General features: G+C 35.3%; 1 protein-coding gene across 11 annotated transcripts in view; it reads right to left on the bottom strand.

The window, feature by feature from the left end:
• Positions 1-16,085, bottom strand: part of CADPS2 (calcium dependent secretion activator 2) — a 310,379-nt gene that overhangs the window by 80,209 nt on the left and 214,085 nt on the right. For 7 of the 11 annotated variants that reach the window (XM_057415800.1, XM_057415805.1, XM_057415801.1 and 4 more), the window contains exons 14-17: positions 10,537-10,638; positions 6,418-6,481; positions 4,282-4,405; positions 1,710-1,730 (exon numbers count right to left, since the gene is read on the bottom strand). In XM_057415800.1, the coding sequence (XP_057271783.1) occupies positions 1,710-1,730; positions 4,282-4,405; positions 6,418-6,481; positions 10,537-10,638 (311 nt within the window). The remainder of the gene's footprint in view (positions 1-1,709; positions 1,731-4,281; positions 4,406-6,417; positions 6,482-10,536; positions 10,639-16,085) is intronic. The other 4 variants (XM_057415802.1, XM_057415811.1, XM_057415808.1 and 1 more) reach the window with 1 other exon arrangement.

Raw genomic sequence — 16,085 nt, 5'->3', positions numbered from 1 at the left:
ACTGAAATCAGGTAAACTAATTTTTTCCTTTGTTCTTTTTTTTCCCCTGTGCTTGTAACTGTGTGTCATGTGTTCAGTGGTCTGTACTTCTGACATAATGAGCCTGAGAAAAAATAAAAATAGCAAGTATGGGGCGGAAGGAATATTTGTAGTTGAGGTGATACTCATTATATAAAAGTGTCCAGCTGAGGCTTTAGAGTGCAAGGGTCAAAAGGACACAAACTCTGAAATTAGTTTTTTTCATTTTAAAAATTAATTTCAACATTTTTCTAAACTTCTAATTTGAGAAGATATTTTCTTCAATACCTACAGGTGTAAGAATAGTAAACGGAATATTTGTGCTATCTAGCTTTAGTTATCTTACCTAGCAGGGAGATAGGTCTTTTCACAGAGAAATTGTTGAAGGAGCCTCCAAGTGCTCTGAAGCACTTGCTTAACGAACTTTTCCTTGTTGATCAGAGCGGGCTGGCAGATAACCTAATCAATGTGAGCTCCTAACAACTCCCCCTAACAAGTTGTGGCATGAATACCCATACAATCAGTGCATCACCTGCTCTCTTTTTTAACAGTTCCAACCTGAGCTCTTCTCTTTCCAGGGCATTTAGAGCTTTCAAATGAAAACCAGTAAAAGCTTTGGGAACCAACGGAATTTTTTTTAATCTTCAGTTATGAACAGTTGTAAAAAGTAGTTTTTATAATTGGCTAGTACTTTTTTCTTGTTTACTGGCTAAAGAAGCTGTCCCTCAAAAAATGGACCATCCCTCCAAGCCCCTCATTGGCAAGGCACACCACTTTGAACTATTTCTATGCAACCTTTATAGTTGTCACACCAGTTTGTCTTTCCAGATGGAAAATTATTTCATCCTGAGAATACTACCAACTCAATGCCTCTTCCCGCAACTCTGGTTGATATTATTCGTGGAAGGCCCACACAGCATCAAGATCAGGCTTCCACTTGGTCTGTAGGTAAGTCTTTAAAAAGGGTAAGACAAAGTAGTGTACGCATCTATTTCATACTGTATCTATATATACATACATATATATGCACAGTCTCTCATACTTCTATGCAGCCAGTACTGCTCAGGCACAAATACTTCAGCCATGCTCTTTTTATGATCACTCTGTTAAATATCGAGATATAAACACTCAAACCCCCTCTCTGCACTACTGAAGAATATATACCAAAACTGTTTCATGAAATAAGTAACACAAAGAACTACCATCCTCCCAACCTTCAGCTGCTCTAGGAAAATAAATGTATCACTAAACAAAGCTATATCAGAGAACTCTAAAACCAGCTTAATAAAATGAGTTCTCCTACCAAGACCTTCATCAATAATTTCAGCAGTCCCATTAAGAAACAGGTGTCTTTTTTTTCTGATGACTATGAAATTACATTTCTGCAAATTCACAAACTGATTTTGAATTTAAAAGCCAACCTTCATCACTCAGTTATACCTATCTCACAGAAACCACAATTGCATTATATTCCAAAATACAAAATCAGCTAACTTGCTAATAATTATGCACATCATAGTTAAATATCAGTGTAAATGAAGAATGCATGGACTACAGCAAAATGAATTTTAACATTCGTACGTGCTCTGGTCAATAGCTTGGTATTGCTGAAATCAACAAAAATAATAAAATAACAGACACAACACACTACATCTGTAATACATGCAGACATGCACAGAAATAGTAATCACCTGTGTCCTTTTCTGCTGTTGCTGAGTATAAAAAAAAAAAAAGAAAAAAGAAGAAAAACATCATTACAGAAATATAACTATTTAAATTTTATTAGAGAAGAACAGATACCAAATAAGGTGTTAAAATGTTTTTAAAATCTTGACTATAGCAGTAAATGTCCTGACAGTCAGGTCACACAAGTGATGTGTTTTGTCAGCTAAAGGAGAAATGGTGTGTTTTCAGGTAGTATATTTATATTTACTAGTCCTGTGTAGTCCGTATTTCAAGCTCATTGGCTGAGTTTGCATATTGTGCCTGAGAATTTAGAAACATAAATAACAGTAAAAGAAGATAAAAAAGTAAGAATATAAGAATTTTTGTTAGAGCCTTCTTTGCATGTCTACTTCTTAGGTAGTGATTACTGGTCTGTAGCTGATATTATCGTGATAGTTGCATTCTGACTGACTAATATGATATGATATCTTCTGTTGTTCACTGAAGAAATACTTACAGGACAAAATTCCCAAATGTATAACAATTACATTTGCCGATATCAGTAATGTTATGAAGATGATGACTATGTGCTTTTTGTATGTAATTTGAGGAGCAAGCAATTAATGCAAACACAAACATGAATTGCTTTCAAGAGAAGAATGTAATTTTAGTACACAGATACAATAATGCTCCCATAAACCCAACACAGCAGAATGGAACCTATTGCTGAAAACTATTACATTTATATTGATAAAAGTGTAACATATTTGTATATGACCAGAGTATAGAAAGAGACCAGTACAGGTCTTATTGCTACTGAAGACCAATGTTTTAAATGTTTTGATGTTATGATGCTGGAGCCTTCAATTTCAAACAGTACTTAACATATTTCTTGTTGAGAAATAGTACATTTATATACGGAATTACCTGTTGTGCATTGGGTTTTCTATTACATGAGCATAACTACTTGCATGAATCTAGTTATGTTTAAATCAAAAGACAATAAATCCAAACAGAAATTTGCAAGTCAAAATATGCCATGGGATGGAGAGCAGTTTTATGTGCTGTTCCAGCTTATTGCAGTGTTAACAGTGTGCACATTTTAGAATGTCAGTTTTGCTGCTTGCAGTGGAACTGTCACACTTCTTTAGAAAACAGTAAAAAAAATCTTGGACAAAGATGTATTTACACCACTGTAAAAAACTTTTCCAATTCAATTTAGTCGCAGTGAAATTAGATACCCTTTGTATACTTTTGTAATCTTTTAAAAATCTTTCTATTTTTATACCCATTATTTTAACAGGTTTGCTAAAAGTCTGAAATACAGAACACTTAAAAAATCCCCTTTATGAATAGAGAAAGATAAAAGCTAACAAAACCAGTTATTTTTGCGTTTTCATTTTCCAGAATAGATTTAATATTCATCCTTCTTTCTTTAACACAACATGATATCATAATTAATTATGATAAACTGGTTACTAAGATGGTTTCATGTTGTTACTCCCATGATATAATACTGGTTGCTATAGTGATGAGATGGGTTTTTCGTTAATCACTTGTGAGATCGGTTAACTCGTGTTTTTCAGAGAGTTTGAGAAGAAATGGAAAAACAAAAAAAAGTTGGCTGTATAATACTGTTAAACATGAGGCTTCTTCATTTTTCTGCTATGATAACTCTGGTTCTTCTAGTGCATTGTTAGAAATACATACATGCTATTAAAAAAACATAATATGCATAAAATTGGATTTTTTTAAAGCAGAACTCATCTTTCATATATTTTCCTGTTAACTGAAACTACCTCCAGTAATTCAGTTATAGAGATGCAGACACACTGTCTTCTGAATATATCTGTACAGGTGTATCTCAAGCTTTCTGTGCTTAAAGAAGAATAACAGATGTGTCTTGACAAGGAATTTGACTATTATGACTTCCTTTTTGGTCTACATAGGTTTATAAAGAGTAAAGTGTATGTACTCTAGCAACTATTTTTGAGAAAAATCTTAATTTTATGATATACTTTCTAGAAAAAATGTAATTCCAGAAAAACTTCTGACTACCATCAAATCTAGTATTTTATCCCATTGATCACTTTGGAAAATCAGGATGTAATTAAGATTTTAGTTATCAGATTATTATTATACACCTGACAAAACAACAGCAAAAGTAAGTAACACTTATCTCTCTGAATTATAAGTGCATCAGAAAAGCAACTTTACCCAGAGTTTTCAAGTTTCAAGGTACTGTTACTACTGTTAAGGTAAGAATTTCCTGTCAGTAGTTTAATTACTAGAAATAATTAGAGAAATAAAAAATAACTCATAAACAGCCTTCTAGATTTATGGAGAACTCAAAAATAAGAACAAAGGGCAACTTAAATTAGGAAGTCCTAGTCTTCTATTCAAACGGTCCCAGGAGGCATATTAAAGCAATGAATAGGAAAAGAGCTCCATAGTTCACCAGCTGAGATTTTAATGAGACATTTCCCCTTGCTGTGGAATAGTTCCATTCTGGAAAGGGAAAAGGCTGCTCACAGAATGTTCAGTTAGTAGGCATTGTTGGCTTTTACAGCCACTTTGGCAGTTGATTGCTATACTAACCTTCTATTTTGGCATATTCTGTAAGTCGAGTGTAATTGATCAAGGCGGCCTTCTCCAGACATTTTCTGACCACTTTCTTCACCTCTTCTGCTGGCATGGGAGTGGCAATATCTTTCATTAAAACCTGTGTCAGAGACAATTGTACCTCTTGGTTATAGTCATTACCCAAAACCCAAGGGAAAAGGATAAAAGTATCCTAAAGTTACTACAGAACTGATAATGATAAAGGCAGAAATCAAAAAGGAACTAGATATTTGTCTTTCAAGGTTTCTGTTCAACCCTGGCTTGACTGCCTATATGGTATTTATAAACAATACCCCCCTGCTGTTTGGCATCTTGCAGCATGCTGGTCAGTCTTCATTTGTGTAATGCCAGACCAGTATAACAAAACAAGAGCATTCCGTGGATGGTCTGGATCACGGTGTCTGCAAAAGATATGGATGTGGAAATTTGCTTGGTTGTCACCTGTGGAAAAGCTTCCACCATTGCATAATGTAAAGGAGAAACTGTGAACCACACCATCAGAGCTAATACTGACTTTTCTACAGTCACAGGTATTCAAATTCAACATGTCCTTGCTGTGAAAAAGAGTCCTCTGTAGTAGTCAGGGAAAACATTGAAATTCTGGTAGACTACTTGATTATGGACAAGTAGAAGAACACATCATACAAACCTTTTCAAAACCTGTCCATTTTTAAAATATAGGACTTTGATAAAGTGGATCACCTGTTGCAAGTGATTCAATATATTTTCACCATATTTTATATGTAAATAACAGCTTCAGGTAACTCACAACCTTTTAAAAAAGCTTCTCCAATGTATCCCCAGACATGCTACACCCTTACAGAACATGTCTAAGAATTACTGTGAAAGGGAGGGAGCAAGAGATGTGGTCTGGAGAAGGGTACAGTAGAAAAGAAACAGGTTCCCTAACGGAGAAGCTATTAGGAAGATACTGTTGCAAAGCAGACCCTTCCATTACTTGCACACACATAATGACATCTCTACCTTTGTTTACTTGCTTCTTTCTAATGAATAACCTCTGGGTTATCAACAAGTCAAAATACAGTATTCAAAACCTTTTATTCCAGATCTGGTTTGTTTTGGGTTTTCTCCTCATCCCCCAACATTTCAAAGACAGGTAAAATAAGATATTTCTATCCCATTCTGCATCCACAAGTATAGAAATGCACATTTATTCACAGTCAAGAACAGACAGTGGTGTTCCTTCAGCATCAGACAGAGTACCATTGCCATTTTTAACAGCAGGAACTGTGAGAGGAAATGCTGTTTCATATAACACAAAGGAAATACAAAGGAATCTACATAGCACTACAGTCACTGAGATTGTAAGTGAAAGAAAACATATATACCCCATCTCTCTATGTGTTTTTGATCATGGCAGAGTTTTTCTAAGATAGAATCTCTATCCAAGGAACGTTCTGCAGTGCAGAACAACTGACACTCTCCAGGACCAGACCTCTCAGATTTTGGCAAAGCTACACTGACTGGGTTCTAAGCTTTTTTTGAATTCATACCTTCATCAGGCTCCTGCTGACATAATTCCTTTGGAATCTCTGCTGGGATTTAAAGTTCTCTTTCCCTAGAGACGACTAAGATGCTTTTCAACACTATGAGGTCGTCTTGCTTCTAGTCAACACAAATGGATTTGCTGGGCAGAATTTACATTTAGAGCTGCCCATATCAGTTTTACTGCATTTAGCTTTTTCTTCTTAAATTGACTCAGATTATGTATTTATGGGAGATTATTTGGATTGTATAGAAGCTTTTTAATGTTATACATATGTACAGACAACATCAGAAGCCAAAAGCCATAGAAAGCAGGAAAGGGGGGCTGCAGAGTACACTTGCATTACTTCAGAGGTAATGCTGGGTAACTGTTAAATTTTAAAGAAACAGAGTCACCACAGTGGCTTGAAGTGAAAGTCAAACAAATCCTACAGAAAACAGCTATCTGTCTCTGTCAAAGACAATAAAGAAAAGATCCCCAGTGAACAGTTAAAACCAACACTAAAATACCTGAGAAGGCATGAGCCTGCTTTCAGCAGTGTGAAGGCAAAAGAAAAATGCAGGTTTAGTACTCAAGCAGAGTTTAAAATACGTTCTCAAACTTACCCTTTCAAGTAATGAAAGTGTGGCTTTTAAAGCTCCTTCAGGGCGTCCAAAAGGGAAACAGTATCTTAAAAAGAAAAAAAAGAAAAAAAGAAAAGAGGAAGAGAAAATGATCAGAATTATAATACCTACATTAAGAATTTACTTTGAGAGATAACTGTACACAACTTGCATTAAATTAAGTTAGTAGAAGACTCCCAAACATGAAGTACTAATGAAAGCAGAAGGCCTCTCCAGCGGTCTACCATGGATCATATACACAGTACAACAGCATCAGCCCACCAGCAGCTCAGGCCTAAATACAGAAAAAATAAAAAAAGGCAAAAAGCATCACTTCCACTTTCTCAATTATGAAGCATATTTAATGGTCTCTGATAAGCTTAATTGTCATCTTTCTGGGAAGAGGTACTATTTCTCATGTAGCCATGACAGCTACTGGAGCTGTGAAATAGTGCTTTGTATATTATATCTCGTTTTAATATTGGATTAAGATAAAGATAAAATATCAGATATTTAAGTTTCTAGAGATAACATGGGAAGAAAAATGTCTGCAAATATTCCATGACATTTTTTCTATTATAGATACCATGGAAAAGCACTTAATGATATCTTAGATTTTATCAGCTACAACTTAAACCATACCCTTCTTTGTCTTGATACTTCTGAAATTCTCTAAATTAAAAAGTGATCCCATTCATAGCTTTGTTTTTCATTTTCGTATACTGACTGATCCAGTATATCAGCTCAATGAGGCCACAATGCTCAGGCAACTGTAACCTCTCTTAATCCCATCTATAAAATCTTGCTGGGAAATCCCCAATTGGAAAAAAGATTTTTTACTTTGATGAGATTATCTTTTTATTATTACTCACTGAGAATGGTAGCCTCATATTCTAATGTTTTCCAATAGTAAAATCTTTTCTAATGATAAAAGGATTCAGATCAGTGAAGTTTGATACATTTTGGTCAGCCAAAATAAAGCCCTGAAAATGAGATCAAAATGAGATCAACTTCAGCAAGAATTCCAGTATTTGCTTTGTCTCATTTTGTTTCTTTCTTACAATAGTGCTAACAATTTTTGAGAACAGGTTAACAAATTAGCAAAGCAGATTTAATGACCCTTAGGTGTTAAGTCATCTTAAATCAGAACACACCTTTAGGTGTTTCGTCTCCTTCCTTTGCAGTATATTTCTACAGTCCTTGACTTGAGCTTCCCACTGTTTATTCCTATCATCATCTAACAGTAGCTTTTGAATAAATGTCACTCATTTCTTGATTACACTTGTTATTTCAAATCAAAGACTTCCTTCCAGGAATGTTCTGCTACATAAATAACAAGCTTCCAAAACCCAGCCAGATTTAAGCTCCTGTAGATGTAAGTCCCACAGTAGAATAGGGGTTACTCAGGTTACTGCAGAGACAATGTGTATGACTACAACTTGGGCAGCAACCTTACATGTACAATTGGTGTAAGAAGCCTCTGACAGAAAAGAGTGCTTATACTGAGATAAGCAGCTTAAAGAAAAGGAAATGTTCACAGTAGAGGCCTTAAAGGGACGCATTGAGCAGTCCTGCCTCCAGTATTGCAGTCTCTGTGCTGCTGAGGAGGCAGGGGAGCAGCATCTTGCTGGCAAGAAGAAATTCAGCCTCTTGGATAAAACCCCTATGCTAGTCAATTTCCCACTGTTTGGCTTTCCATGATGAAGATAAAAAGGTTATGGTAGAGAATCTGACATGTAAAAACTGTAAAACATATCCGAAAAAGGAGGACATGAAAGTCTCGAAAATATTCTAGGGCCCACATAAACAGCATGGATACTCAAACTGACAGTATAAAGAACAGTGGAAGCAGGAAGCCAGCCTGGGAGATGATGGGACTGCCCGGTGACAAGGAATACACGTCATTCATCAGGGACAGTATGGTCAAAGCAGAGAACCTCAGTGCATGTTTTGCAACAACCTTTACTGCTGAATGTGTTTTCCAAAATAGTCAGCATTTCACAGTTATCACAACAATTTTGATGGGTTGATATATGGAGTGTTTTTAGCACGGCATTTTCTTAAGAAAGCAATCTCACAGCCAAGGTGATTTGCTAATTAATGATGCAGGCGATCTTTTTACATTATTTGCGTCAAGGTTTTCTTTAGAAGTCTAATGCCAGTTCCTTATTAGGATGCCCTGTCTTGTGATTGTATATGCTTTATAAATTCAGATTCCAGGGCATTATTGATTCTTCCTTCTACCAGTATTACGCCAGTATCCTCATCTAAATTCAGACATTCCACCAAATTTTTTTAGTTCTAACATTTGTTCAGAGAAAGATAAAATGATTGCTCTTCAGCTGGTGGATCACTGTTTGCCTGTCTTGATTAAATAGGATATTAATGCAAACATTAGAGTCCTCTGAAGAATGGTGCCTTCACCTTTGAATGACACATTGAATTGCTCTCAAACAGGAGTTCCTAATGTTTGAATTTCCTCAAAACCCACAAAGACTGAGACAGTAAGATCCTATGGGCACTAATATACTGCAAATTTATCAACATACCTTATCTAGCGTGTAGGTAAGCAGACATAACGGGTTTCACCTTTATTTGTTCCAACTCAAATAACTGTTTAGACATTATTGTACATTTTGTAACTAGTCTCATGCATGTGAAGGCCTGAAGGTGAACAGAATTATTCTGAAGATGCCTCTCTTCTTGTTCCTCCATTTCCCTCTTCTCTCTGTATGTATTCAGAAGGCTTCTGCAGCTTCAACATTTTTGGGGTCACAGCTACTTTCACTGACCTCACCGTTGTGTATGGGTAAAAGTAATTACATTTATTGGAAATTACAGCTATTATGTTTCTATGTTTCCATCATAAACTTGACAGGATATGGCCATGCCAATCGCAGGCCAGAGGTCTTCTCCCAGCTCCAATTCTCCTCTTTTTTTTTAAATTTGTTTTCTTTCCTCTTGCAGATGATGTTCTTTGTCAGTACTCTCCTCCTGCCTTTCCAAGACCTGGGTAGGAGGCACTGTGTCCTACGCTGCTCTGTATCGCTTCCCCGGAAAGAGTTATTCAATTCAATGGAAGGCAGGGAACAGCAAACGTGTCAGGGAAGAATAATTAAGGGAAATAAAGGAAGGGAGTATAATTTTTTTTTTTTTCAAAAAGGAATACCCTCCAAGAAGAATTCTAGCTTTCTTTGGATTAACACAAAGATGAAGTCCCAAGTGAAGGCTGCTATGTACTCTCTGCTCAAAAAAATCCCCAATGACCAAGTTACCAACACAACAGATACCAGTGAATACTAGACATTTTCCTCATCAAACCAGAGGGGCATCCAACAAACTTACAGGCAACCTTGCCAAAAAAAGGAAGGTGTTTCACACAGAGCTATTTTAACTATGGAATTGGTTGTCATGAAGTGATACAGAGACAAAAGAAATCTATAAATACATTCTAAAAAATTATTAGATTGACAAAATAAAGGCAGATAGGTTGGTTTAGTGTGATTAAGTAAAAGATTTGATGGTCTACATGCTGTTTTCATACTAAGCTTCATAAACTATCAATTGCTATTAAACAGAAGGAAATATCAACCCAAATGATATTTCGCCCTGTTTCTCGTACTCCCTCCCTAAACATCTTCTAGTCTCATTGACGGTCTTTGCATATGACAAACTCTTTACTGAGGACAATGGACCTTAGCTGATAAGTATATCATAAACCCCCCAAAATGACATTAGACATCCAGAAAAGTTTTAGCAGCCATTTATCAAAATTGTTCTCTACTCATATGATTTTTCTAATCAGTACAAATCCAGAAATTGCTGTCATTTTCATGTAGACAATTTTCTTAGAGTTATAGAAAGCATGAAATTAAAAAGCATCAACAAACCCAGGCCTATATTCTTGCACAATCTTTTCTACCACAGAAAAATGCAACTCACATGACACACAAATTTTAAGCACAATCACTTGTGTAAATAAATTATTCCATATTTAATATATTCAAAATTTATTTTCAGATTATTTTAATTTGACTCCACTTATTGAAGACCAAAATTGAACACAATGATAAAATTCTTCTAGAAAAAAAATTATATTAATTGAATAAATTATACACTCACCTGAAATGGCTTATTTGGTTTTCCAAAAGGGAGGAAAGTCTGTCCTTAATTTCCTCAAACCTTTCTTTCTCTTCAACAGATACTGTTCCAATTCCATCTGGCCTGTAATATTAAATATTTAACAATTGTTGATATCTCTTTATGCTGATTCTTCTTTGAACAGTGATCTTTATTTTTAAAGCTTTCAGTTAACATGTGTGCTAGCTTTCCCATTTCCCATTGCCTTGAAAGATATAAACAGCAACTTATGAATACAATTAAAGAACAGACTGCAACTAGACAATTTAGCTTTTCAGCTGAACCTTTAAAATCAAGTCGTTTTTACCTCATCCCCATATGAACACAAGGTAGCATATATTTCTCCCAAAACATCCCCAAAGATATATAATATCCTTTGTCAAGAAAATTAGTACTATTGGCACAATAACGGGGCCTACTCAGATCTCATTGAATTTTAACTCCTCGAATCTTCCAGATATTTTCCCAGAGGCACAATATAGCAGAAAGTGATTTTAAAATAAAGGTGGGAGCCAAATCACAGTGAGAAAAGCTAAAGCAGACAACATTTAGGAATCCCCCACTTAGACTGAGCATGTGTTTTTGATCCCCTAGCCCATATTGACAAATAGCAGCATGTACACCATAAAACAATGCAACAAAAAATACTCTCTAAAAAAAAGAAGCACTGGCATTTTTTTAAACATCAAATTTAGTCCTAATAAGTAATAATAAACCTTGTATGTAAATCACACAGTCTAAAGCGGTTAACGTATTTATATTAAAAAGATGACTAAATTAAAGAAATTTCAATACACATTTGCCAAATGATATTTTTGCAATGCAATCACAACTTCCTCACATACAGCATATTTTAAAAAGAAGTATCTAAAATCTTCCTGTTTCTCGCTTTCAGCTCCAGGGTAACAGACCAGCACTTCTTACCACTTAGTTTACAACCTAAGTGAAGATCTACCCTGTACCTCCTCCAGAGCCTCTAAAACTGTATGTTTCTAGAACTGAGAAAATTGTAGTAAAATGACATGAAAAAAGACAACATTCTGTGAACGTTCTCAGACTCAATCTATGATTCTATGAACACCTTTTTGCTAAAATATTACTTTAACTTTCTGTTAAATCTAGAATACTTAAATCTAGAAGGGATAAGTTGCTACCTGGTCATGACATAAACATTTCTCTCACCCTTTAAATCACTTATATTTGTGATCTGTCAAGTCAAGGTGGAAAGAATGCCTGAACTCCTTAAATTATTGTGAAGACAACAATAAAAATCAGATATGGTGGAGATATGAGTAACCAGGCACATCAATATACTTCGGTATAAATCTGATGTGAAAGAGCAAATAACTTATCTTCTCTCTTTTGATGGATGCCAGGATACTTTACCTCAGCCTTCTGACACATGGAACGCACACAAATTTAAGTAAATTGCACTGTCTGATTTCATTGTCAGGAAAGATTGTGCTCTGGAGTGATAAAGCAAACGGTTCTGTCATATTAAACCTCACTGAGGCATGTCATATATATGACAGAAAAGACCTAGGGGTCCAGATAACAGTAAGTGAAAAAGGTGAGCCAGTAGGATGTCATATCTGTCAATCTGCACTAAGGCTAGGATCACCATGTACCAGGAGCCTGTCACTTCATGGAGTTTGTTTTCATAAAGATCCTTACTGACAGCACCTAAGATTTTCAGAACTGTTAAATATATTTACAGTGGATGTTTGCACAGAAGCAAATGTTCCAGAAGAAAAAGAAAGAGCACACAAAAAGGTGTTAGAAAAATGTACCATCTAATGCACTGAAAAACTCTTCTCTTGGAAACATGCTTTTAGAAAACAGCACAAACTCTGAAACATATTTTTCTTTCTTCCTGTTAGCCTTATTGCAACAAGCAGAATATAAAACTGCGTTTTTGTGACACAGTTCTGAAACACGTACTATGCTGGTGATCATTTTTGCTACTCTTGGGAGTATCTATTTACTCCTGAGAAAAAAGAACCCACAGAAAAAAGAATCTGACTCTGAGATGGACTGAGATAGAAAAATTACATAGTTTCAGAATTCCCACTCATTTTTTTCTTCTAGGTATTTTTCTTTCATTGCTTCAAGGACAGATTAAAAAAAAATAGCACTGTTTTGAGCTGGTTATTTTTATTTACAAATTATTGTGTCTGCCAAGAAAATGAGAATCATGTAGTCATCTAGTTTTCAAAGGCTTGGGTCCATCCATAAACTGGATGCCACAAAATGCAAGAACTATTTTGCGACTAAACCTGACAACAAATGTGCCTTTCCTACCATCCCAAATATTTTAGATAGTGGTTTGGACTTGATTTTTTTTTTTTTTTTTTTAATTCAAAACCAGTATTCAGCTTTCTTATTGCAGCCTTGGAACTGTCTTTCAAGAATTCAGACAAGAAAAGTGATGGACTGTCTAAGAAGAATTTTCATTTTAATATCTTCTCAAGAGGGTAAAGGGAGAGTAAGTTTTCCTTTCCTCCACATTATTTCCTTCCTTATTTTTCACAACTGCTTTTGGAATTGGAGAACTAGGTGAAACAATGAACACTCAAAACCTGAGTAGTCTTCTTTCTCTCACTTATATTAGTTTTCCATTTTTTGAGAACTCTGCAATTGGATTTGGAATGGCCTGTCTTGTCTGCTTAGTTCACAGTCTAACTGGCACAGATGTAATGTCAAATTGTTTAATTCACTCAGACTTAAATATGAAAAGAGATTGGAAATAAATACCTTGTGAACTACAGCTAGTAAATTCAAGTGTTCGACCGCAAGACACTCAAGTAATGACATTGAAAAATAGAGGTTGAACAGAATTTTTAAAGAAACTTGCAAGATCGCTGTTGATCTGCAAAACTGATGATGCCAGTTACTCTAGAGAAGCTGATAGACTAGGTGGCAAACTTAGGGTTTTCTCTGGGAATGGAATGTTTTTCCTCACTTAACATAATCCTTTAAGGCTTGGAGTACCCTCTAAGAAAAACCTGTTTTAAAATGTGTAATAATTTGCAGAGGTCACTTGTTGCATTGTAGGATTGAGATTATTGTGAATATCTATGGTTTGTGAGATAAAAATGGCAATCCAGTTCCAATGGGAATTAGATGTGATGGACACCGGGTTGACTATAGGTTGTTTCCAGCCCTCAACTTTGGCAACAGCTTCTCCTAGTGGCCTCTGAGAGGGTGAATTGTTACTTTAAGGAAGACTGCTTTGTTGAGACAGCCCTGTAAATACTGACTGAAGGTGACTGACTTCTATTTTTAGCCCTGCAACATCGTTGGTACTGGTACTTCTTGTGTATTTGCATATTTTAAAAATGTTTGAGGTCTTTTCAGTGAGCTTTCCTCATCAAAAACATAGACCATCACTTTGGTTTTCTTGGAAAAAAAAGAAGGGTATGAGGACAGAAATGCACAGATTGATGTTTTAACATGTACACACATACACACATAGGTGAGAACAGTAAGGCTGACCAAAAGAATCTGCAAGAGAAAGATGAGAAATTCTGATGAAAAAACAAAATTCAAGAAAAATACTTCAGCTAAGGTCTTTGTTACTTCAAGACATTTATATAATAAACTACATTTCAAGGGTGTAGGAAAAACAAAACCAAAACTTAAATGTCATCTTGGCTCCTAGAAACAAATTGTTTTAGAAGACTTCAGTGCTTTCTAAGAGCACTTGTTTTTAAATTCAGCAGGATGCACAGTAAATGAAAGCATAGTGACAGTTTTCAAATTAGTAAGATAAAAGTTTGACTTCTTGTTTCTTAGTAAACTTAGAGAAAATTATTTAGAATTTTCATGTAGAGATTCTATTATCTATAGGACTTTAATATCCAAGGAATTTAATATCCAAATTTTCCTTTAAAACACAATTGTGTTAATTAAGGCTTCTGCAGAGTCCATGGTTTATTTTAGACAAACCTAAGAAAAACAATGATTTGCATTATCAGCTTAGAAGCAGGCAGAGCAGACGTCTTTTTATTAACAGAAAATGAAGAGAGCAAATTGTCACATGGCATTTGAACATAGCTTTAACCAGCAGGCACTTGAACACCGAGCATTTTGTTGTTTATATTAACTATTCTTCAAACACTCTGACTAAAAAAAAAAAAGGCACAATAGAGCCTTCTGCTGTACACATTTCTCAGGGTGATCCTACATCTGCTTACAGGTCATACTCTCTTTTTCACAAGTGAATGAAAAAGACCAATTCTGAAGGCCACTGAAACAGATTAAGATGAAAAATCAGGTTAATTTTAATGATTTTTTTTATGCAGTTATATTTTAGGTAGGATTCATTAATGTCTTTCTACTGAAAAGCTAAGCATATAATATAATTTTAAACAAAGTATAAGAGTATTTGTAGGCATTAATCAGTTGAAATTAATGACAAAATAACGTATAATATTTAGGGAAGGTAAGAGTATGTAATAGCATTAGCTATTCCTTCATTGCCTAAGATGGCAAGTATCACCTTAAATATGCAGAACTTTGTCCTAATATTTCTTGATAATATGTGAATTATGATAATTTACTACTGACATTTTCTCTGAGGCTTTTCAGAAGCAGATTTGTTTTGATGTGTTGAGAAATGTGCCTCTGCTAGTATTGGAGGGAGGACACACTCTATTATAACATTACAATAATTATTAGCACTTTCCAACACAGGACAGTATCCTTCATTAAACCAAACATGAGGTCAACATGGTTTCACTTGGTACCTCCAAAAGGGTGAAGAATTTTGTTTCTAGCTTTGAACACAGGAAAACTCTACTGATAACTTTCTTGTGGCCATTTACAACAGTAATATATGATCAGCTTCCAAAAATGAAAAATAAACTGGATGATGCAAGAAGATGCTTGGCACAGGGCAGTATATAAAAATGAGAGATGTAGTGAAAAAGTTCTGTTCTCAGCATTGCCCAACGAGCCTCAGAAAAGGGGATTATTACATTCACTTGAAGAAAAGTGATATAAATGTCCAAGGTTCAACTAATTTTTCCAGTTTTAAGAGAACACTTCTCATCTAGAAGCACAAACTCACATAGCATATCAATCATAAAAGATGTATTTTCTCATTCCATTGTTCTGGGGAAATGGTGACTGGTAACAAATGGCTTCTGAATAAAACCATGCTTTCAATTATGAGAAATCCACTCTCAATGTTCCCATTACAGAAGACTGATAGAAAAATGGGACAAATTACAAAAGACTCTTGTTAAGTCTCTAGATGCTGTATCAAACATGAGAGAGAATTTATATAAGATGCTGGTAGACTGATGGAAAATAACTTCTAATGTAACACACTTCCCTAAAGATCCACACTATAAGGGATCTCAGGCTCCTTCCTCCAGCTGTTGGACAGCCTTGGAACAGACTTAAGATTCAAGCAGAAAGCCCAATTGCTAATAGAAAACAGTGAAAGAAGACCTTGCACCTGCTATCATTACAACAGAACATGGGGGGTTGAGATCGAATAAGCAGCACAGCAGAAAGAGGAAGCA

The sequence above is a fragment of the Pezoporus wallicus genome, unplaced genomic scaffold (assembly GCF_028554395.1).
Source record: "Pezoporus wallicus isolate ANWC-B61680 ecotype Strahan unplaced genomic scaffold, APGP_CSIRO_Pwel_v1 contig_6966, whole genome shotgun sequence".
In the NCBI taxonomy this organism is placed as follows: Eukaryota; Metazoa; Chordata; class Aves; order Psittaciformes; family Psittacidae; genus Pezoporus; species Pezoporus wallicus.
Note: the sequence above shows the minus strand (reverse complement) of the source record. Positions and strands in the feature narration are given on the sequence as shown.